The following is a 25,306-nucleotide window of genomic DNA, read 5'->3' on the forward strand; positions in this document are numbered from 1 at the left end:
GGGGCTGAAGTGTCTATGGCTGCAGTTCCGGTACCTCTCTGCTAGTGCGTGATGTCCGGTGGAGTGACCTGGCGTGTCCTGTGGACCCTCTGCTGGGAACAGGGTTACAATCCACTGCTCCCAAGCCTCCCAGGGTGACGTGGATCCTATTTCTGGCTTCTAGTTTTCTACATGCATAAAAGGGCCCAGTTATTGCTGTCTGACTGTGTCCCCTTTATCACCAGCGCCTGAAGGGGCACTCCTTTCACCAGACCATTGTCTACACAGTTTCCTTCCACTGTCGGACTCCCATCTCTGGGCTGCCGCGTGCAACTGTCTGTGGGTTCCTGCAGGCAAGAGTCAGCTGACAGTCAGCCAGCTTTCATCTGCATGGTCTCCTACACCACCGGGTCACCTATATGTTTGGCCGCACTCCTGTGTCCCACTGTCTGGGGGGAGTTTTCAAAGAAGTGTTCCTGTGTGCTCAGGAATCCTCCACCTGTCAAATACCATACACATGCCACTGTGTGGCGGAAGTTCTGGTAACCCATGTTGCTCCGTGAGCCCTCTGCAATGCGCCACATGCTGATAAGTGGGGTTTCCTATTTTATCAGGTCCTTCTCCACATGCCTGCCGCTCTCATGGCTTTAGGCTCGTAGCCCACTTTTAGTGTGTGGTTCTGGATGCAGGACCCGGTGTGGCCATGGTCTCTATGCCAGGTAGTCGCGACTGTGCCTGCATGGTTTTCGATTCCACCAGGTCACCTCCCCCATTCCTTACGCTTCCGTGGCCACAGTCATGTGATCCCTTCCATGTGAAGTTCTACTCAGTGTGCCTATGAGTTCATCAAACAACAAAATTTAAGGTGCCCCTCGGGGAAGGGAGGGTATATTAGACCAATCAACAGTTGTGCCCAAAATGCACATTAATCCCTCTTGGCTCCTTCACCGATAAAACTTAACGTTTATTAATCTCATATAAAATGGTAGAGGGTATGTGGGGTTAAAACTCCATCCAACATCTCTGGCATTAATCAATATTCTCTCCAGTAATTAGTGTAACTCCTTTCCCATCCGGGACTAGTTATATATATGTATGTATACCATATACTGAATGAGAATTAATTCAATACTGAGACCAGTATTGACCCGGGCTCAATGTGCTTTTAGGGCAATGCCACCTGCAGTGTGGCTACTGCCTCTCTTTATTGTTAGTTTCCAGCCAGTATATGTTGGTGCTTAGTTAAAACTCAGTTCTGCTGCATCCTACATGTTTCGCCACTCTGCGTGGCTTCACCAAGGATGAGGTATAGCAGAGTCTGCTATGGGCACTTGTTCTGTGGTGCAGCATTTCCCTGCTCCTACAGTGCCTGGTGTAATTTTTCCATCCCCCTTTCTACAGAGGGTATGGGGATCAGGGTGTTTGGCAGTACCTACGATTTTTCTTGTCCCCTTGTTTCCCTCCACTAGGGAGATATTTTGTTGAGTTTGTTCTGATGCCAAGATAATGCCATCGCGCTGTTCCCACTATATAGGTGGGGTATCTGACTGGGCCCTTGATATTTGCCGAGCAATCAACAGCATTTTTTGCTTTCCAGGCTTGAGTGCTTACTGTCCACCATTGCAGCCTGGCTATTTTTCGGTTTTATGGTTATCTGCGGCTGCTCTTGCAGCCTTGGCTCTCCTCTGGTGGGAGGAGTTTGTGTCCTTTTGTATGGCCGGCGTCAGCTGGTCTGGCCACCGTTTGTTGTTTCGGGTTCTACCTTTGATTTTTTTTCCTCCCCCCAGAGCAACTTCCCTGAAAGGCTGTGTTCTTCATTCCCTATTGTTTGTGTCAGTTTGTACTGCACTGACTCCATAATCTACTAGAGTAACCTTCCTGTGCCCAGAGCCTGCAAGTCCCAGCTGGGTTCTCATTTGTTTCCCCCTCCGTTTCTGTTCTGGGGGATGTTTCTCCGGAGTGCTCTGGTCTGCTCTGACCTCTAGGGTCCTAGAGACCACCGGTTGGTCTCCTTGGCTTGGACTTTGTCCTAGGATGCTGTGGCATACCTTCCTTTCAGACGGTTCTTTGGGGCCTTAGTGATGGCTAAGGTCCCGCCCATGTGTAGTGATCCGACCCAAACTCCTCCGTAGTCTGTGGAGTGTTCGCGGACGTCGGTTCAGGGGTGAGTCTTCCATTACGGGTCTGTCTTCCAGATGGCTCAGACATCTCCAGTTTCCAGTTCGGTCTCTCCGGTATCCGGGATTTCCCCTTTTCAGGGCCTTTCCACTCCTTTTTTCCTTTGGGGTCCAGGTCCTTCTGAGATAGAGGGTGTTCAGGTCTTCTGGATTACACCTTCCAGGTGCTCATGGCGGGCCCCTGGGTCAGGGTTTTTGTTTTTTTCGGTCTGCAGCTGTTCTGTTCTTCTCTGCACCAGAGCAGAGTCCGTCTTTCTTTTTTTCCTGTATTTTCTGGTCTCCACCTAATGTGGAGATCAGGCGTACACTGATCTCCCTGTTGTGTTCCTGGCATTTTTTTCCTATCTGCTTCTGGAATGGTTTCGGACCATCTGGTCTCTAAATAGGGACCGGGTGTCTTGAGTATACAAAGGACGATCTGGGTGTCTTGAGTCTACAAAGGACAGTCCCTTCTTTTGGTGTCCTAGCCCATCTATAGGGACCAGGGATCTTCCGGGAACTCTATTTCTGGACCTCGTTGGTCTCTGGCCTGGGGGCTCGTCTGCAGGCCTTGTGGTCTCCGGAGTTTCCGTCTCGGGACTGACTCTTTTTCTCTGGTTGTTGCGGTTTTTTCCACCCTAGGGGACTGCTTTGGTACATCCCATCTGTAAGGTGTCCCCCAATGAAGAGCGACTGAGAAAAGGAGATTTTTTTGTGCTTACCGTAAAATCGCTTACTCGTAGCCTTCCGCACCCACCCATTTCTTCATCTTTTTGTCCGAATTACTTTTTCCGGTTCTTGGGTTGTTTATCCGGGATTCCTTTCTAGGGTCCTTCAGACATGTCTTGTTGGCTTCTACTGCTTTGTGACAAAACTGATTACCTCACTACAGGTGGGCGGGTATATCCTGCCGGGGAGGAGCTGGCTTTTTTTTTCTTCCTGGTGTCAGCACCTCCTAGTGGCAAGAGCATATACCCATCTGTAAGGTGTCCCCCCAATGAAGGCTACGAGAAAGAAAAAATCTTTTTTTATCTTTACACCATTCAGAGCGGTTTTTTATTATGTAAGTGACCGTACAATGATTGGGTCTTTTAATACGGCATCTTGAATGAATTCCTGTATTTAAATCCCTGTTTTTTTTTGTTTTCATTTTTTAGGGTCTGGGGTTATATGCTGCTAGAGACATTGAAAAGCACACTATGGTGATTGAATACATTGGAACCATAATACGCAATGAAGTAGCAAATAGAAAAGAGAAGTTGTACGAGTCACAGGTACGATCTGATCTGTATGATTACTATTGGCCTTTAGTTACTACTAAAACAGATCAGGAAGGAAACTACCTTATTTCTATTACGTGTATCTAACATTACATTTCTTGGACACTTTTAATTCCAGAATCGTGGTGTATATATGTTTCGTATCGATAATGAACATGTGATTGATGCAACTTTGACTGGAGGACCTGCAAGGTGGGTATAAAATGTGATTAATCTAGCTGAGGGACTGGTATCACAGGTAGGCGCACAACAGAACTGTTAAAGATCGCAGGAAATGAAGACCACTGACCGTTTATTAAGAATCCCTTAGTGAATTGCCTACAAGGTCTGTTTTTCTGCTAAATGGATTACTGTTTATAGTAATGGTAACCCTCCCTGAAGAAAATATTGAAAAAAATCATTGAATTAGGGATTTAACCCCTTTATGACCAATCATGTAATTGTGCTGTTAAGGATGTTTAGAGACGACTTTTAAAAGCAGAGGGCTACCGCTAATAGCCAACATGGAGAAAGTTTCCGGCTATTTTAACTGTTTAGATGCTGCTAACAGCAACATTTAAACCGCAATGAAATTGGTGATTTATGGTCACCTCATAATTCGGGAAAAATAAGCAATCACCCTCATAGTATTTTAATCATTAATTTTTGCCAAAACAAAGAGTCGATCCAAGACAGAAAAGCGGTGGATATTTGAAAAAAAAAGTACAAACTTTCCATTTATAGTTTTTTCTGACATTGAAAGGGTCTAAATCAACGAGTACATTCATATTTTACATCTAAGCTAACCTATTTAAATAGTAAAAGATATGTATGGATTGATGCATTTTGATATAGTGTTGTACTAAAGGGCTGTATCTGTGCTGTTTCTTAGCTGTTGATCTCCAGTCATCATTTTTACATACTTCATTATGCTAAGTTTATTATGAAAGGCTATTGCACATTTTTGGCCACTAATGCACACAAATTGTGTCTCTTGTTTTGTTTTTAGGTATATTAACCATTCATGTGCGCCTAACTGTGTGGCTGAAGTAGTAACATTTGAGAAGGGACATAAGATAATAATCAGCTCCAACCGGAGGATTCAAAAGGGTGAAGAGGTAATTTCAGGAATTGTATTTTCTTGTGAAAAAGTCCACGGAGAACTACAGATCGAATTTACTTACTTACCTATGTGGCTACCAATGATTCCTTAGTAGAGCATTTCAAGGTGCTTTCTCACCATACATTTAATAATATGTTCACTCAGGATGGATTTGAGTTGGATTTTTTAAAATACATTCCGCACTAAAAGCAATTTTCTTTAAAGGAAATCTGTCATCAGTATCACTTGCACTAACCTGTCATACAGGATTATAGTGCCGAACCGTCGCACCGTTCTGCCGTAATTCCTTTCTTTCGATATATGCAAATTAGTTCCTTGGGGCATGGGCGGAACTATGAACCGAGCTCCACTATGAAAGTGGCTCCGTTACAAACGGACATTAAAGGGGTACTCCGCCCCTAGACATCTTATCCCCTATCCAAAGGATATGGGATAAGATGTCAGATCGCAGGGGTCCCGCTGCTGGGGACCCCGGGGATTGCCGCTGCAGCACCCCGCTATCATTACTGCACAGAGCGAGTTCGCTCTGCACGTAATGACGGCAATACAGGGGCCGGAGCATCGTTACGGCCCCGCCCCTCGTGATGTCACTGCCCGCCCCCGTCAATACAAGTCTATGGGAGGGGGCGTGGCGGTCGTCACGCCCCCTGCCATAGACTTGCATTAAGGCGATGGGCCGTGATGTCATGAGGGGCGGAGTCATGACGTCACGCCGCTCTGTCCCCTGTATCGCCCGTCATTACGCACAGAGCAAACTCGCTCTGTGCAGTAATGATAACGGGGTGCCACAGCGGCAATCCCCGGGGTCCCCAGCAGCGGGACCGCAGCGATCTGACATCTTATCCCCTATGCCAGGGGCAGAGTACCCCTTTAAGGGTTCTTTTTTTTTTTCACAGAGCCCTGCTTGTCCTCAGTGTACAGAGCCCGGCTTGTCCTCAGTGTACAGAGCCCGGCTTGTCCTCAGTGTACAGAGCCCGGCTTGTCCTCAGTGTACAGAGCCCGGCTTGTCCTCAGTGTACAGAGCCCGGCTTGTCCTCAGTGCACAGAGCCCTGCTTGTCCTCAGTGTACAGAGCCCTGCTTGTCCTCAGTGTACAGAGCCCTGCACTCTATGGCAGAGCCGGAACGTTGCCTTCAGTAATCTCCGGCTCTGCCATAGCACTGTATTGAGGGGGGTTGTTGGCCGCCACTTCATGCAGTGGTCGACGCGCCCCTTCCTGTGAGCTGCCGGGCCCCGTACGGGAGATCGGGGGTCCCAGCAGTCGGATCCCACCTCACCACCCCGCAATCTGAAACGTATCTTCTCCTTTGGATAGAGGATACGTTTTTCAGGACTGGAGTACTCCTTTAACTCATCCTGTGGATAGGTAATAAGTTATAATCCTGGGATAACCCCTGTAAATTATCATTCATTTCCAGATGTTAATGTCAATGACTGGTAAAGTGTGATTTAACTACTTATCTGTCTTTCCAGCTTTGTTATGACTATAAGTTTGACTTTGAAGATGACCAGCACAAGATCCCCTGCCACTGTGGTGCCGTTAACTGCCGGAAATGGATGAACTGAATGCATTCCTTGCTTCTCCAAGGTTTTACTTGTCCCTGAGATGTGATATAACATGCTGTCAAAATGGCACGCTTGTCTTGAAGTTAAGAACCTTCTTAGCAAGTGACATTAGTTGCTGCCAAGACAGGAGGCTACTGGCAAACTAAGCTGTAGGACCGCCATGGAGCGTCCTGAAAAGGGCAGCTGGTTGTAGAGTTCACTGCTTCTGCTTTGAGCTTACTGAAGAAAAACATTTTTTCACTGGGTCAAGAAACGCGTCAGCAGGTGGGCAAACACATGAATGTAAGACTGAGATCACCAGCGAAGCAAGATGCCCAACGTGCTGGCCACAGCCTTATATGAAAAAGGGGCAGGCCCTCTAATAAAGAAAACTAAATAAATAAACGTAGACACCACTGAACAAGGAATGTACTGAAATGACTTCCTTAGGGATAGAGCTAAGGGAAAATAACTTGCACTAAAATACATTTAAAATACTTGATTCCATGAGTCAGTTTATTGTAGTTTTTTTTTTTTCTGTAAAATAAGAGAAACTTTTTGTATTTATTATTTGATAACTGAATGAAGCTATTTTTAAAAAAATAAATAAAAATAGAAGAAAGCCAAGCTGCTGCTGTTACCTGCAGAATTAACAAAATTGTTACTTTGTACAGACGTGTAAATATTTTGAAAATAAAATACAGTATAAAATAGTGATTGACCAAATGCTACCAGACTCTGCAGCAGTTTGGGTGCTAATTTCTTAAAATACAGATGGGGATGTTACAGTGTGATTTTGTAAGACGTGACATTAAGTCTTTAACTAAAACGAAGGAAGGGGAAGTGTTTTTGTTTAGGCAGGAACTGTCTGTTGTCATTTTTGTTTTATCCATTTTTCATGGCAAGTCGGCGAGTCTCATTTCTAATATTATTAACATTACTAGTTTTTATTTTATTATTTTCTTATTTGGAATCATATTGTAACATCCCTGTTTTTTCTGCAAGTCAGGTTTTTTGTGCATATAATTTGTGATAACTGTGAATAACTGCTACATCTACCCAAAGGAGGGCTGTTTGTTTTTTTTCTTTTTTTTTTTTCTTTTTACCTTTTGTATTAGTTTGCAATTTGTTTTCTTGTCAGCATAAATATAAAAAAAAAATATAAAAAGTCAGGTTTAGGTCATCAGTTAGCCTATATCATGGTATATAATGGATCATGCTAAGTAGAAGAAGAAAAATATTTCACAATTGTATGTGCGAAGGGTAAAAGAAACATAGAATTTAACTTAGTGTAATCAACTTCCAGGACTTTGGCGATAGGGTTTGGGGGGAAAAAATGAATTAAAAAAAATATATTTGTATGAATTGTTTTTGTTTACATTTCTTTACAAAGAGATACATTTTGTGTTTGCTTGTAGAAACTTTATTTTGCAATTCAACTATTTTCCCTCCCTCTTTTTTTTCTTCTTTTTTTTTTTTTGTACTTCAAATTCCGGTACTGACACTTCACGGGCTGAATATAAAATAAAGCTTTTTATTTGTGTGCACAATGGAAGTGGACTGTATGCTGTTGATATATTCAGTCACACAGTCTTGAACTTGTAATGTATATGGCATGATGTATTTTTTATCGTACAGAAGAAATCAATTGTATATATTTTTCTCTTGATAAATAGCTGTATGAAATTGTTTCTTGAATATTTTTCTTGTAAAATATCCCAACATCCTACCAGTATTTGTCCTACAGTTAATTTTTTTTTCTGTCCTGTAAAATAGTATCTAATGTTGGCAAACAAATGATTTTTTTGGAGTATACAGAGTGTTATGGGTTTTGGAATTTGTGGAAACAGGTTTAGAAGATCAGCATTTACAAATAAAAAAAAATATTTTACAACTATAAAGAGTGTAATGTGTTTTTCAAAGGTAAACATATTCTTGCTGTCTCTGCTAAATCCAATTTTTACATTGTAAAATATTGGATTAAAGTGTCCTTGTTTTTAGCCTTTTCTGTCTCACTGTATGAGACTAGCTTGCTCCATAGACTTAAAGGGGTTATCCAGGGAAAAAACTTTTTTTATATATATATCAACTGGCTCCAGAAAGTTAAACAGATTTGTAAATTAGCAATAGAAGAAGGAAATGATGTCCGCACTCACCGTGCCGTAGAAAATTGGATATGCTTTATTAGCGTCTTCAGAGTTCCATAAGAAACAATATCAAAATACACCCGGGTGCAAGGAGACTGGGAGCGGCTGTCAGGAACAACAGCACCGTTTCGCGTTATCCACGCTTCTTCCGGTTCCTGGTTCTCTGGAATACTTTACAGGTATATATTGGGAAAGACGGGAAGGGGAGGAGTGAACCCATCACCAATATAAAATACCTCATAGGGACACAATAAAAGTTAAAAACAGAGAGGACAGCATAAATCCTATTAACATGGATACCTATTGTTAACTACTGGACCGTATGATATAGTTTATAGAAAGGAACTAAGATCGTTCCGATCGTTAAATCCCATTGGGCCCAATGCTTTTAATTTAATTATCCATCTGGCTTCGCTTTGGATTCATTTGAGGTGCCTGTCCACACCTTGCGGTTGTAACGGGATATGTCCTATGCCTGCGAATTTCATGCATTCAAACTTTCCTTCATGTTTTTCTTCTATATGTGTAATAAGACGTGCATAGTATGTCCTTGTGGACAATATTATATTGCACAGACTAAAAGAAATCTAAACACAAGGTTCAGAGAACACATTTATTCATTAAAATCTAAAATAGGAGCGACACGTCTTATTACACACATAGAAGAAAAACATGAAGGGAAATTTGAATGCATGAAATTCGCAGGCATAGAACATATCCCGTTACAACCGCAAGGTGTGGACAGGCACCTCAAAACACCTCAAAAGTTGTTTTACAGAAAAACCAAAGAGATTATGAAACCATTACTATGGAATAATTATGGGCAAAATCAGAACTCAAAAAACGCATATCTGTGACTCAATATAATGCTTTCTGTACATCTCTGGATAAAAAATTACAAAAATTGCAGAGATAAAAAGGATTTTGACACAGGAAAAAAATTTTCATGGAAGTCACAAAATTACAAAACAAGTAATTATACTAAACCAAAATATACAACACAAATCAAATCTAAAAAAACTACGAAAAGTACAGATTTTTTCACCACAGAATCTGATTCGTCAGACGAACAAGCCCCGAGTACAAGCAAGTCAGAAACATCTACAACCCCTTTATGAGGAAAACCAGAAGGGGGAGAAAAGGAAAGAGAAAAACGCAACGTGTGGACACTGCCAAAGAAAAGAAAGAATGTGTCGTGGAGACAATAAAGGATTTTTCTAATGTTATAAATATATCGGACATTACTCTATCAAAAGCTTGTCTGGAAGTTTTCCAAAAAGGACTAAATTACGGATTATGTGAGAAATTCAAGGAAGAGGCATTCGAAATAGACCTATTTAAGGCTATGAGAAAAATTAGTTTGGAAAGATTTTTTAAGGTCACTAACAGCAAAGAAAAATCAAATAAATATAACACGGGACATAGACAAAAATAAAAAAGGTGAAAAACCTTGTAACATTAGCTCATTGGGTTTTCCTATCACTAAAGATTTTGATGAAACTGATGACAGGAATGTTTCAATGCTGGTAGAACTTATGTCGAATGACTTGCCCATACATAATCTAATTAAAGAATCTCCAGACATGGAAGCATTTAAAGGAGGAAACAGGTTGAAATTCTGCCCAGGTATTCCACCAGGCAGTAGTCTCGATCTATTTTGGCAGACAGTAAAAAAAGATGTATATGCATTGATTTATCCAGAACCTATGATTAATTTGTCTATCCCACACAGGGAATCCATTAAATGGTTAAGTTCAAACAATAATATAGTTGTTTCTAGAGCGGACAAGGGCGGCGTTGTGGTAGTGTGGCCAAAAGCCGACCACGACGCCGAGGCCATGTTCCAGCTCAACAACAAAAACGTTTATAAAAAATTATTTACGAATCCTACTTCTAAAATTATTAATAAATTACGTTCTCTTTTGAGAAAAACTGTAGAAAAAAAAACATACTAACTGAACACACTGCTGCCAAACTCCTACCTGATCATCCAAAACCTGCTACTTGGTATATACTCCCAAAAATTCACAAGTCGCTTACCCGACCCCCTGGCCGACCAATTGTCGCGGGGATCGGGTCAGCGACCCAATATTTATCTAGTTACATTGAATGGTTAATTTCACCTTTGCTCCCCAGCATTCATTCTTATGTTAGAGACACAAGTGATTTACTCAGTATTTTAGAACTATATACTTGGCAAGACTCATACAAACTAGTTTCGCTGGATGTGGAAAGTCTCTATACGCGTATTCCCTGGGAAGCAGGGATACGAGCTATGACCCATTTTCTTTCACATTCAGGGAAATCAAAAGACTTCATAGATTTTGTTAGTGAAGCCCTTGAATTCATTCTAAGTAACAACACATTCATGTTTAATGAAGAATGGTATAGACAAATTCATGGAACCCCGATGGGGTCACCGTTATCATGTACACTGGCTAATATATACCTGGCAGTATTTGAACAGGCCTACATCCACACTCTCAGGAATCCCTTCACACGTTATGTGGACGATATCCTTATTATCTGGGACGGAGATAAATTACAATTTGAAGAATTTGTACATTATTTAAATTTAAATGACATGAATATGTTGTTCACTCATGAATATGGAGGCAAATCTCTGAACTTCTTAATGTGACTTTAAATATAGAAAATAATGTGTTAAAAACAGAGGGCTATCGAAAAACTACAGCAAGAAACTCCCTACTAGATTACCAAAGTTCGCATCCTTACTATATTAAAAATAATTTTCCATACTCTGTTTGTTAGACTAAAAAGAATAAATAGTGATCCAACCACTTATTATAAACAAGCAGATCTGGAAAAAATGACTAAAAGAGAGGAATTATCCGAAAAATGTAATCGATAAAGCATTTATGAAAGCAGAATCCAGAGAAAGAGAAGAGCTACTAACTCTCAACAGAGTAAAAAAGAAAAAACAATCCAATCTCAAACAGAAAAAATTGATTTTTTCGTTTGAAAATAGCCCTATGAACACTGCCATAAAAAATTCTATAGGATCAAATTGGTATAAGCTGGAACAGGATCCTCTTGTATCAGATATAGCAAAAAACAAACCTATTATTACATTTCGAAAAAATAAAACAATAGCAGATGTAATTAAAAAAGATAAAAAATATAATGCAAATAAATCCGATTGGTTAAATAAACAAGCACCACATGGAAATTTTCCATGTGGGCATTGTAAATATTGTACATTTTTACTAAAAAAGAAATCATTTCAATTAGGAGGTAATGTTATTAATGTAAATCAATTTATTTCATGTAAATCGCAATTTGTAGTGTATTGCATAGTGTGTCCTTGTGGACAATATTATATTGGACAAACTAAAAGAAATTTAAACACAAGGTTCAGAGAACACATTTATTCATTAAAATCTAAAATAGGAGGGACACCTCTTATTACACACATAGAAGAAAAACATGAAGGAAAGTTTGAATGCATGAAATTCGCAGGCATAGGACATATCCCGTTACAACCGCAAGGTATGGACAGGCACCTCAAATGAATCCAAAGCGAAGCTAGATGGATAATTAAATTAAAAGCATTGGGCCCAATGGGATTTAACGATCGGAACGATCTTAGTTCCTTTCTATAAACTATATCATACGGTCCAGTAGTTGACAATAGGTATCCATGTTAATAGGATTTATGCTGTCCTCTCTGTTTTTAACTTTTATTGTGTCCCTATGAGGTATTTTATATTGGTGATGGGTTCACTCCTCCTCTTCCCGTCTTTCCCAATATATACCTGTAAAGTATTCCAGAGAACCAGGAACCGGAAGAAGCGTGGATAACGCAAAACGGTGCTGTTGTTCCTGACAGCCGCTCCCAGTCTCCTTGCAAGGAGCAGCTCCCCCTCCCTGCACCCAGGTGTATTTTGATATTGTTTCTTATGGAACTCTGAAGACGCTAATAAAGCATATCCAATTTTCTATGGCACGGTGAGTGCGGACATCATTTCCTTCTTCTATTGCGATATTATCAGGACTGTTACCTGTGTATGTCCAGCACCTTATCCAGCCACACCCGGGAACACTGATTAGATGTTGGCATAGTGGTTTTTCAGCAGTGCCCACCCACTCCTCTCTTACTACTATTCGTGAGATTTGTAAATTACTTCTATTAAAAAATCTTAATCCTTTCAGTACTTATGCGCTTCTGAAGTTAAGGTTGTTCTTTTCTGTCTGTCCTCTCTGATGACACGTGTCTCGGGAACCGCCCAGTTTAGAAGAGGTTTGCTATGGGGATTTGCTTCTAAACTGGGCAGTTCCCGAGACATGTGTCATCAGAGAGCACTTAGACAGAAAAGAACAACCTTAACTTCAGAAGCTCATAAGTACTGAAAGGATTAAGATTTTTTAATAGAAGGGATTTACAAATCTGTTTTACTTTCTGGAGCCAGTATATATATATATATATATATATATATATATATATATATATATATATATATATATATATATATATATATAGAAACCAAAAACAGGCGCAGCACTCCAAAAAAATAGTGTGATTTAATATCTCATGTCAGCATTACAACGTTTCAACTCCTCCTGAAGCCATTTTCAAGCATGCTTGAAAATGGCTCCAGGAGGAGTTGAAACGTTGTAATGCTGACATGAGATATTAAATCACACTATTTTTTTGGAGTGCTGCGCCTGTTTTTGGTTTCTGTCTATGGAGGACTTTGATCGAGTCTTTTTTTTTGGACGCTGGCACCACCATTGTTTGCTGGACTGGATAAGTAGTGCTGCATTATTTTGGGATTATATATATATATATATATATATATATATATATATATAAAGTTTTTTCCTGGAATACCCCTTTTAAAGCAGAGCTTGTCTTGGTCAGTGAGCTGATGAGTGAAGCGTGTAGCCCCGCGCTTCTCCAGGCTCTTTTAAGAGATGTGCGGGGGTCTGAACACTAAGAACCCAAAATGCAATGCACTAAGGGGGAGATTTCCTAAGACCTGTGCAGAGGAAAAGTTGTCCGGATGCTCATAGCAACCAATCGCTTCTTTTATTTTTCACAGGCTTTCCTAAAAATGAAAGAAGCAAACTGATTGGTTGCTATGGGAAACTGGGCATGTTTTCCTCTGCACAGGTTTTAATAAATCTCCCCCTAAATGTTACATAGTTAGTACGGTTGAAAAAAGACATATGTCCCTCAAGTTCAACCAGGGAATTGAAGGGTAGGGGTGTGGCGCAATATTGGGGAAGGGACAGGATTTTATATTTCTTCATAAGCATTAACGTTGTGGTATATGTTGGAATCCCTGGTTGCAGATGTATCCCACATTGTTTCGCTACCAGAAAAAAAAGCCAAACATAGTCTGAACATGTCTACATTTAGCAGAATTGTGAGCGCATAGGATTTTCCTCTGGGACTTAAAAGCCTGGTCTGCCAAACTTTTGAGTCCCACAAGAAAATCGTGAGATTGGGTGAAAAAAATAAAATAAGAATTACTCGCCTCACCTATCTCACACTACTGCATCTTAACACACAGCAGGTCCCCCCTGATATTCCCTTTAGTGGTCCTATAGTGACCCACAGGAAACAGAGGGAAATGCCCAGTCCATGCAATAACTGTCTGCAGTGAGTGGGTGGGTGCTCCCTGTTTAAAGGGGTACTCCACACCTAGACATCTTATCTCCTATCCAAAGCATAAGGGATAAGATGTCTGATCGTGGGGGTCCTGCCGCTAGGAACCCCCATAATCTCTCCTGCAGCACCCCATCATCTGGTGCAAGGAGAGAGCTTCGCTTCGTGCCTGATGACTGGCGATGGAGGGGCCAGAGGATCATGAAGTCATGCCCCCGCCTCCTCAATGTAAGTCTATTGGAGGGGGTGTGGTGCCCCTCCCATTGACTTCCATTGAGGGGGTGGGGCCATGACATCACAGGGGGCGGGGCCATGATGTCACGATACTCCAGCCCCTGCATCACCAGTCATCAGGCACGAAGCGAAGCTCTCTCCTTGCACCAGATGATGGGGTGCTGCAGGAGAGATTATGGGGGTTCCTAGTGGGGGGAACCCTACAATCAGACATCTCCTATCTTGGATAGGGGATAAAATGTCTAGGGGCGGAGTACCCCTTTAAGAGGAGACCAAGAGGTGGAGATTAACAGGGACCTGCCAGGTGAGTAATGTTTATTTTCTAACCTTTACCCCCTTTTAAAAATAACAATGAATTTGTAAGTTTATCCTGTCCTCAACATTCTGAAACTGTCAAGATAAAAGACCAAGTGGCTTTTAAAGGTGTTCTAAGTACTAGAGAAGAGCAAGTAGATTCTGTCCCCCGTAACAAGGTAAGTTTTCTGCGTAGTTGTATAACCTGCTGCATGCTGTTGTTGTTTGTGGGAAGGCGCTGTAGACAATGTACTGGATGTTTACAAATCCTTCTTACCTGAGATTTCTGATTTGTCATTACCGCTTTTTTGTTTATTATGTATTTTTATTGAAACCAAGAAATTAATTTACAATAAAACTGATCTAACAGAATATTCAAATATCCATGGCCCAGATTTATCAAACTGTGAGATATTTCCACAGCAACCAATCACAGCTCAGGTTTCACTTTACCAGAGCTCCTTTCCTGAGCTGTGATTGGTTGCTGAGGAAAAATCTCCCCCCATATACCTACCGAATATGTCCCTACGTTTCCCAGTTCTTTAAATCACCATATGCACCTCCTTTATACACAGTCAGTGTTTCCCAACCAGTGTGCCTCCAACAGTTGCAAAACTACAACTCCCAGCATCACAAAATTTTAATCAAATTAAAAATTAAAAAAAGGAATAAGTATCCGCGGCTAATCCGTTAAAAAAAAAAATGTAGGTGATACATTCACTTTAGGCCTTTTAACAAAGCCACACCCCTTTGTCAACCATGTCCCCAAAAATGTCTAAATACATAAATGTGGTGCACAGAATGTACGACACTTTTTGGTATATTTTGTGCCAAAATTCTTCTCTTAAAGATAAGCTGTCAGCCTGTTCTCCCACACTAAACCATGATCCTCTGCTAACTAAATTCAGTGAATTGCGTACAGGGGGCGGGGCTTTGCTGGCACAATTTACATATCCATTGTCTGTGACTACATCCTAGTGAGGTGCAGTCATAGACAAATATGTAAATTGAGTCAGCAAAGCCCCACCCCCTAAATTCACTGAATTTAGTTAGCAGAGGATCATCTGGGGACATATCTCGGAACCTACTGGGCATATTTAGGTAAGTGACCCCTTGTTGGACTCCTGTTCACCCACACTATAACCCTGTGTATTTGGCTTAGTGTGGGAGAACACGCTGACAGTTTTCCTTTAAGCATTTTCACATGGGTAATCTGCCCCATTATCCACACTATAGGATTTGATTTAATATTAACACCTTAAAGGAGAACTCCAGAATATAAAAATTGTCCCCCCTACTGCCGGCAGTAAAAAAAAATAAAGATGTACATACCTTCCTCCACTCCCCCGGGGCCTCCGTTAACAGTCTCCGCAGCGATCCTCTGCCTGGTTGCTGGTGGTCGGAGAGTCATACTGCACTCACCGGCCGCAGTGAATTCCCGACTCGGCCGACGATAGGCTGAGCGGCAGGGTGACGTTTTCGGCCCTGGCAGCAGGTGCCGGTGTAGTGAAGAATTGTGTCTTGAAGCGTTCTCACACTGCCGCTCAGCCTATCGCCGGCCGAGTCGGACTTCGCTGGGGCTGGTGATTGGCTGAGCACAGTATGATTCTCCAACCACCGGCAACCAGGAAGAGGATCGCGGCGGAGACCGGAGGCCCCGGGGAAGTGGAGGAAGGTATGTACATCTTTATTTTATTACTGCCGGCAGTATGGAGGATAATTTTTATATTCCGGAGTTTTCCTTTTAAGGACCCGGGCATTTTCACCTTAAGGACCAGAGCATTTTTTGTACATCTGACCACTGCCCCTTTAAGCATTAATAACTCTGGAATGCTTTTACTTATGAATTTAATTCAGAGATAGTTTTTTCGTGACATATTCTACTTTAACATAATGGAAACATTTTGTATAATTTCATGAAAAATGAGAAAATTTAGCATTTTTCTAATTTTGAAGCTCTCTGCTTGTAAGGAAAATGGATATTCCAAATAAATTATATATTGGATCACATATACAATATGTCTACTTTGTTTGAATCATAAAGTTGACAAGTTTTTACTTTTGGAAGACGTCAGAGGGCTTCAAAGTTCAGCAGCAATTTTCCACGTTTTCAAAATCGGAATTTTTCAGGGACCAGTTCAGTTTTGAAGTGCCTCCATATTAGAAATACCCCATAAATTACCCCATTATAAAAACTGCACCCCTAAAAGTATTCAAAAGGTTTGTTAACCCTTTAGGTGTTTCACAGGAATAGCAACAAAGGGAAGGAGAAAATTCAAAATCTCAATTTTTTTTACACTCGCATGTTCTTGTAGACCCAGTTTTTGAATTTTTACAAGGGATAAAAGCAGAAAATGCCCCCCCCAAAATGTGTAACCCAATTTCTCTCGAGTAAGAAAATGCCTCATGTGGATGTTAAGTGCTCTGTGGGTGCACTAAAGGGCTCAGAAGGGAAGGAGCGATGGGATTTTGGAAAGTGAGTTTTTCTGAAATGGTTTTTGAGGGGCATGTCCCATTTAGGAAGCCCCTATGGTGCCAGAACAGCAAAAAAAAAAAAAAAACACACTTGGGAAACTACACCCCTCAAGGAACGTAACAAGGGTACAGTAACCCTTTACACCCCCACAGGTGTTTGATTACTTTTAAAATTTTTCATTAAAATGCTGTTTTTTAACACCAAATTAACCATTTTTACAAGAGGTAATAGGAGAAAATGTCCTCCAAAAGTCGTAACCCCATCTCTTGAGTATGGAAATACCCCATGTGTGGATGTGAAGTGCACTGCGGGCGCACTACAATGCTCAGAAGAGGAGGAGTCCCATTTGTCTTTTTGAAAGGAAATTTTGCTGAAATTGTTTTTGGGGAGCATGTCGCATTTAGGAAGCCCCTATGGTGCCAGAAGAGCAAACACCCCACATGGCATACTATTGGCAAACTACACCCCTCAAGGAACATAACAAGGGGTACAGTTGGCCTTAACACCCCACAGGTGTTTGTTTCCAAAACTTTAGTGGAAATTTGTCAGTGTTGTACGAGACATTTCTTCATTTTTGGGGGGAGGAGGGGGGGGTGTAACCATGTAGGGGTATCTGTGGTGTTTTACCCTTTATTTTGTGTAAGTATAGTGTTTTTAGGGTACATTCACAGACACCTCACCTCCCTGTGTGAGGACATTGCGGCAGAGAAGCCCAGTGAAGATTTTCAGTCACAACTGATGTCCGGTATTAACCCCTTGCAGCAATCAAAGTTGGTAAAACTGCAGTGTCCTGATAAACTGGGAGGAGGGTCCTTACCTTCATTCTCGCCATCCGATCGTCGCTCTATTGTTCCATGCCTGAGATCCAGCATAACATTTATCAGTGTCTGCAATCAGAACATTGTATATTATAGTCCCCTATGGGGGCTATAAATGTAAAAAAAAAATTTTTATTAAATGTGATTTAACCCTTTCCCTAATAAGTTTGAATCACCTCCCTTTTAAAAAAAAATGTAAACAAAAATATAAAGATGTGGTTTTGCCGCATGCATAAATGTCCAAACTATAACCTCTTAAGGACCCAGCCATTTTACACCTTAGGACATGGCTATTTTTTGCACATCTGACCACTGTCACTTTAAACATTAATAACTCTGGAATGCTTTTAGTTACCATTCTGATTCCGAGACTGTTTTTTCGTGACATATTCTACTTTAACATAGTGGTAAACATTTTTGGTAACTTGCATCCTTTCTTGGTGAAAAATCTCAAAATTTTATGAAAAATTTGAAAATTTTACATTTTTCTAACTTTGAAGGAAAATGGATATTCCAAATAATTTTTTTTTTAATTCACTTATACAATAAGTCTACTTTATGTCTGCATCATAAAATGTACGTGTTTTTACTTTTGGAAGACACCAGAGGGCTTCAAAGTTCAGCAGCAATTTTCCAATTTTTCACAAAATTTCCAAACTCACTATTTTTCAGGGACCAGTTCAGGTTTGAAGTGGATTTGAAGGGTCTTCATATTAGAAATGCTCCATAAATGACCCCATTATAAAAACTGCACCCCCCAAAGTATTCAAAATGACATTCAGTCAGCGTTTTAACCCTTTAGGTGTTTCACAGGAATAGCAGCAAAGTGAAGGAGAAAATTCACAATCTTCATTTTTTACACTGGCATGTTCTTGTAGGCCCAATTTTTGAATTTTTACAAGGGGTAAAAGGAGAAAATTTATACTTCTATTTGTAGCCCAATTTCTCTCGAGTAAGCACATACCTCATATGTCTATGTAAAGTGTTCGGCGGGCACAGTAGAGGGCTCAGAAGCGAAGGAGCAACCAGGGGATTTTGGAGAGTACGTTTTTCTGAAATGGTTTTTGGGGGGGCATGTTGCATTTAGGAAGCCCCTACGGTACCAGACAGCAAAAAAAAAAAAAAAAAACACATGCCATAAGATTTTGGAAACAAGACCCCTTGAGGAACGTAACAAGGAATTAAGTGAGCCTTAATACCCCACAGGTGTTTCACGACTTTTGCATGTGTAAAAAAAAATAACAAAAATGTGTTTCCCCCCAAATTTCACATTTTTGCAAGGGTTAATAGCAGAAAATACCCCCCAAAGTAAGTAACCCCATCTCTGAGTATGGAGGTACCCCATAAGTTGACCTGAAGTGCACTACGGGCGAATTACAATGCTCAGAAGAGGAGTCATATTTGGCTTTTTAAGAGCAAATTTTGCTCGGGGGGCAAACACATGGCATACCATTTTGGAAACTAGACCCCTTGAGGAATGTAACAAGGGGTACAGTGAGCATTTACCCCCACTGGTGTCTGTCAGATCTTTGGAACAGTGGGCTGTACAAAATTTTTAATTTGCACAGACCACTGTTCCAAAGATCTGTCAGACACCAGTGGGGTGTAAATTCTCACTGCACCCCTCATTACATTCCGTGAGGGGTGTAGTTTCCGAAATGGGGTCACATGTGTTTTTTTTTTTTTTTTTGCGTTTGTCAAAACCGCTGTAACAATCAGCCACCCCTGTGCAAATCACCTCAAATGTACATGGTGCACTCTCCCTTCTGGGCCTTGTTGTGCGCCCCCAGAGCACTTTGCGCCCACTTATGGGGTATCTCCGTAGTCGGGAGAAATTGCATTACAAATTTTGGGGGGCTTTTTTCCCCTTTTACCTCTTGTCAAAATGAAAAGTATAGGGCAACACCAGCATGTTAGTGTAAAAAAATTCATTTTTTTACACTAACATGCTGGTGTAGACCCCAACTTCACCTTTTCATAAGGGGTGAAAGGAGAAAAAGCCGCCAAAATTTGTTAGGCAATTTCTCCCGAGTACGGCGATACCCCATATGTGGCCCTAAACTGTTGCCTTGAAATACGACAGGGCTCCAACGTGAGAGAGCGCCATGTGCATTTGCAATCCCTAATTCAGGCCTCATGAGTATTCTATAACAGTGATTCCCAAACAGGGTACCTCCAGCTGTTGCAAAACTCCCAGCATGCTTGGACAGTCAACGGCTGTCTGGCAATACTGGGAGTTGTTGTTTTGCAACAGCTGGAGGCTCTATTTTGGAAACAGTGGCGTACCAGACGTTTTTCATTTTTATTGGGGAGGGAGGGGGCTGTGTAGGGGTATGTGTATATGTAGTGTTTTTTACTTTTTATTTTGTGTTAGTGTAGTGTAGTGTTTTTAGGGTACAGTCACACGGGTGGACTACAACTCCCAGCATGCTTGGAGTTGTAGTTTTGCAACATCTGGAGGACTACAGTTTGCAGACCACTAATACAGTAGTTCCCAATCTATGCCCTTCCAGATGTTGCAAACTACAACTCCCAGTATGCCCTTACTGTCCAGGCATACTGGGAGTTGTAGTTCTGCAACATCTGAAGGGCCAGATGTTACAGAACTACAACTCCCAGCATGCCTGGACAGTAAAGGCATGCTGAGGATGTGTAGTTTTGCAACATCTGGAAGGGCACAGTGGTCTCCAAACTGTGGACCTCCAGATGTTGAAAAACTGCAACTCCCAGCATGCCCGGACGCCAAGGGCTGTCTGTGCATGCTGGGAGTTGTAGTGTAAGGGGACCAGATGGAACAGTCCAGATCCCTTTACGGCGGTCTGGACTGCTGCAAAGGTCCCGCGACACCGCCGAAGATCCACTCACCTGTCGCCACTGCCGCCGGGATCCGGGTCTTCAGGGACGAGATAAGTACCGGGGCCGGTCCCCAGCACTCCCCCGTCCCCCGCCGCGTCGTCCGGTCTTCCACCCGTTCTCTCCGGACTTCCAGGGGCCGGGCAGGGTGGGAGGAAGTAACCACCGCCCCCCCCCCCCCCCCCCTGCGATTGGTCGGTTAGCTAACCGAGGAATCGCAGGGGATAGGAGGAGGTGGCAGGCTTGCCACCTCACTCCTATACTTTAGCATGGTCCTGGCTGTCTGTGACAACCGGGATCATGCAAAATTACCGGGCGGTCGGGTCCCAGAGACCCGATCAGCCCGGTATCGCCGTAGATCGCAGGGGCGATTTCCCTCGCGATTTGCAACGATCGCCGACATGGGGGGCCGACATGGCCCCCCTCGGCGTTTGCCCTGGATGCCTGCTGAAGGATTTCAGCAGGCATCCGCTTCCGATCTCTTCCTGGCGCGCGGCAGAGACCGGAAAACGCCAGGGTGTATGGATACACCCTGGGTCCTTAAGGCCCAGGGTGTGAGGGCGTATCCATACGCCCTGGGTCCTTAAGAGGATAAAAATATAATGTTAATTAAACAGCACAAAATTCTAAAGTCCAAAATTTGCGTATTTTTGGTCAGTTTGTATACTCTATAAAAATGTATGAGATCAAAAATTCACATCAAAACAAAAATGTTACCAATAGAAACTTCAAATCACGGCACAAAGAATGAGCCCTCATACGGCCCCGTATGTGGAAAAATAAAGTTATAGGGGTCAGAGGAAACTTTTCAATGTAATAATTTTCGTGCAAAGATAACTTTTTTTTTAACAGTAGTAAAACAAAATCAAACCTATATAAGTAGGGTATAATTTTAATCATATGGACCTACAGAATAAAGATAAGGTGTCATTTTTACTGAAAAGTGCACTGCGTAGAAACGGAAGCCCCCAAAAGTTACAAAATGTTTTTTTTGTTCAATTTTGTCCTACAATTTTTTTTTTGGTAGCGCATAAAACAATCCCTCATATGGGTCTGTAGGTGGAAAACTGAAAGCGTTATCATTTTTAAGGTGAGGAGAAAAACGAAAATGCAAAAACGGAAAAACCCGAGTCCTCAAGGTGTTTTAAAAAACAAAAACGTAATGTGTGCTGCTGACTTAAAAGTGTATTCCAGGCCAAAACTTTTTCATATATATATATATCAACTGGTTCCGGAAAGTTAAACAGATTTGTAAATTACTTCTATTAAAAAATCTTAATCCTTCCAATAGTTATTAGCTTCTGAAGTTGAGTTGTTTTCTGTCTAACTGCTCTCTGATGACTCACGTCCTGGGAGCTGTGCAGTTCCTATGGGGATATTCATAAGCGGTGCTGACGTCAGTGCCAGTTAACCTGCAGAAGCCCCATCCGTGCCAGTTACAGCAAGATTTGTGGGGTGAAAAAAAAAAAAAAGCCATTTTGTAATTTCTGAAGGCTTCACTTTGTACACTTTTTCAGTAAAAATGACGCCTTATCTTTATTCTGTAGGTCCATATGGTTACAAGGATACCAAATTTATGTAGGTTTTAATTTTTACTACTTTAAAAAAAATCCACCTACATGCTCCAAAATTTGTATGTTTAAAATTGCAATATTCTGACCCCGATAACTTTTCTGCATATGGGGCTCTATGGGGACTCATTTTTTGCGCCTTGATCTGTAGTTTTTATCTGTACCATTTATTTGTTTTGATGGGACTTTTTGATCACTTTAAAAAAAAATTTATGGTATAAAGTGCCCAACAATTAGCAACTTTAGTATTTTTTAGGTGTACACCATTGACTGGTGCGGTTTAACTAACCTTTAATTTTAATAGTTCGGGCATTTATGCACATGACTTTTTTTTATTACATTTTACTTAAAAATTGGAAATGGGGGGGAGATTCACTTTTATTAACTTCAGATCAGCATTGATCAGTGTTATCGGTGCTCTGTTGAAGCTTCATGGAGCAGCGGAGGACCGATCGGGCGGCGAGGAGGCCGGTAAGGGCCCCTCCTACTGTCCACTCAGCTGTATTTATATGTATGTATAATTGTTAATCTATCCCATATCTATAAGAGGTTAAAATATTTCGACATGTTCTGCCTGAAACACATCACTTTCTGTGGTCTTGTGTTCCTTACTCCAATAAAGCTTAGAAATTGTAGAGCAGTGTTTCTCAAGCGCGGTCCTCAAGACCAATCCCCCCCAACGGGTCGTGTTTTCATGATTTCCTTAGTCTTTCATAGGTGATAATTCTGGTCAGTGAATCAGACATCACCATAATTATATCACCTATGAAAGACTAAGGAAATCCTGAAAACATCACCTGTTGGGGTTCTTGAGGACTGCGCTTGAGAAACACTGTCATAGAGGACAACAGGAATTGGTGCTGGACTAACCCAGTGCTATATCCAATTCATTTTTAGGAATGTGGAGGGCGCAGTGACCAAACCCCCATGGTTAAGTGATGTGCCATCATGTTACAAGAATATCCATATGATTACAAATGCAGCTCTGATTTACAATATCAGCAGGGGATTTGTTTGCCCACTGGCTATCATTTTTATGATATGTTTATTTAAAGGGTACCTCTCATCAAATAAACTTTTGATATATTTTAGATGAATGAATGAATGTTGAATAACTTTCCAATAACATGTTAATGAAAAATGTGCTTCTTTCTATTGTATTTTTCCCGATCAGTCCGGTCAGCAAGCATTTCTGACTCATGCTGGAGTCCTAAACACTCAGAGCTGCCAGCCTGCTTTGTTCACAGCCAAACAGGCCGTGAACAAAGCAGGCTGGCAGCTCTGAGTGTTCTCCTTTGTGAACAAAGCAGACTGGCAGCTCGTAGTGTTTAGGACTCCAGCATGAGTCTGAAATGCTTGCTGCCAGGACTGGTAGGGAGACCCCTAGTGGTCATTTCTTCAAAGTGGAAAATTAAATAGAAAGAAGCATATTTTTAATAACATGCAATTGTAAAGTTATTCTGCATACATTAATCTATAATATATCCAAAGATTTGATGAGAGGTACTCTTTAAATAGTGAGACAGAATTACAAAACAATTCAAGTTATTGATTTGGATTTTGCTCAGTGTAATAAGTATTTGAACCCCTATAAGTCAGGAAGATTTCTGTAACAAGCTGAGATTAGAAAGATTTTCGTAAGGTTTCCCTGCTCAAGGACGCACGCATGTACAAGCCGTCTGAAGTTTGCCAAAGAACAGGGCGAGTGTTGTGGTCAGCAGAAACCAAAATCAAGCTCTTTGGCATCAACTCAACTCATCGTGTTTGGAAGAGGAGGATAGATGCTGCCTAGGACACCATCCCCACTGTCAAACATGGAGGTGGAAACATTTTGCTTTGGGGGTGTTTTTCTGTTAAGGACTGAGGATAACTTCACAGCATCAGAGGGACAATGTACTGTCAAATCTCGAGAACCTCCTTCCCTCAGGCAGGGGATTGAAAATGGGTGTATAGGTATAACAGCATGACTATGCCCCAAAACACATGGAGCGGCTTAAAAGGGGTACTCCCCTGCTCAACGTTTGGAACAAACTGTTCCAAACACTGGAGCTGGCAGATTGTGACGTCATAGCCCCGCCCCTCAAGGGGGCGGGGCTATGACATCATGAGCTGCCAGCTCCAGTGTTCGGAACAGTTTGTTCCAAACGTTGAGCAGCGGAGTACCCCTTTTAACATGAAGCATATTAGGTCTGCAAAACCCCTCCTGAGATGTGGACAACTACGAGAAACATCTGACCTCTGGGATTGGCAAATGTGTTTTTCTGGCTTTTTTCTTTTATTCTCACTGTTCAAATAAACCAACCATTAAAATGATAGACTGGACACTTGTCAGTGGGCAAATGTACAAAATCATTATCAGGATCAAATCATTTTTCCTTCTTTACAATATACGTATAATGAAAACATACCGCAAGGTTAACAGGCAATCTATATGGATGATCGGCAACAAACCACATGGAATGTAGACATACAAGACAAATTTAGGTTGCTGCATATACAATACTGCAGGTGTGAATTTCCGTGGCTCATTTCTTATAGTTAAAGGGGTACTCCGGTGAAGACTTTTTTTTTTTTTAATCAACTGGTGCCAGAAAGTTAAAAACAGATTTGTAAATTACTTCTATTAAAAAATCTTAATCCTTCCTGTACTTATTAGCTGCTGAATACTACATTTGAAACACAGAGCTGTCTGCTGACATCATGAGCACAGTGCTCTCTGCTGACATCTCTGTCCATTTTAGGAACTGTCCAGAGTAAAAGGAAATCCCCATAGCAAACATATGCTGTTCTGGACAGTTCCTAAAATGGACAGAGATGTCAGCAGAGAGCACTGTGTTCCAAAAAGAAAATAATTTCTGCTGTAGTATTCAGCAGCTAATAAGTACAGGAAGGATTAAGATTTTTTAACATAAGTCATTTACAAATCTGTTTAACTTTCTGGCACCAGTTGATTTGGAACAAACTGTTCCGAATGCTGGAGCCTGCACTGGGAGCTTGTGACAGCATAGCCCCACCCCCTCAATGCAAGTCTATGGGAGGGGGCATGACAACCATCACACCCCCTCCCATAGACTTGCATTGAGGGGATGGGGCTATGACATCACAAGCTCCCGGCTCCAGCGTTTGGAACAGTTTGTTCCAAACGCTGAGCAGCAGAGTACCCCTTTAAGCACGATTTCCAACAATGACTACAGTAAAAGAAGAACCAACAGACTTTTTT

General features: G+C 41.5%; 1 protein-coding gene across 10 annotated transcripts in view; it reads left to right on the plus strand.

The window, feature by feature from the left end:
- The window catches only part of KMT2C (lysine methyltransferase 2C), a 279,577-nt gene extending 271,622 nt beyond the window's left edge, over positions 1-7,955 (plus strand). For all 10 annotated transcript variants that reach the window (XM_056519605.1, XM_056519603.1, XM_056519611.1 and 7 more), the window contains 4 exons: positions 3,293-3,409; positions 3,534-3,607; positions 4,404-4,512; positions 5,990-7,955. In XM_056519605.1, coding sequence (XP_056375580.1) covers positions 3,293-3,409; positions 3,534-3,607; positions 4,404-4,512; positions 5,990-6,082 — 393 coding nt within the window. In that variant the 3' untranslated portion in view covers positions 6,083-7,955. The remainder of the gene's footprint in view (positions 1-3,292; positions 3,410-3,533; positions 3,608-4,403; positions 4,513-5,989) is intronic.
- Positions 7,956-25,306: the final 17,351 nt, after the last annotated feature.

The sequence above is a fragment of the Hyla sarda genome, chromosome 5 (genome assembly GCF_029499605.1).
Source record: "Hyla sarda isolate aHylSar1 chromosome 5, aHylSar1.hap1, whole genome shotgun sequence".
In the NCBI taxonomy this organism is placed as follows: Eukaryota; Metazoa; Chordata; class Amphibia; order Anura; family Hylidae; genus Hyla; species Hyla sarda.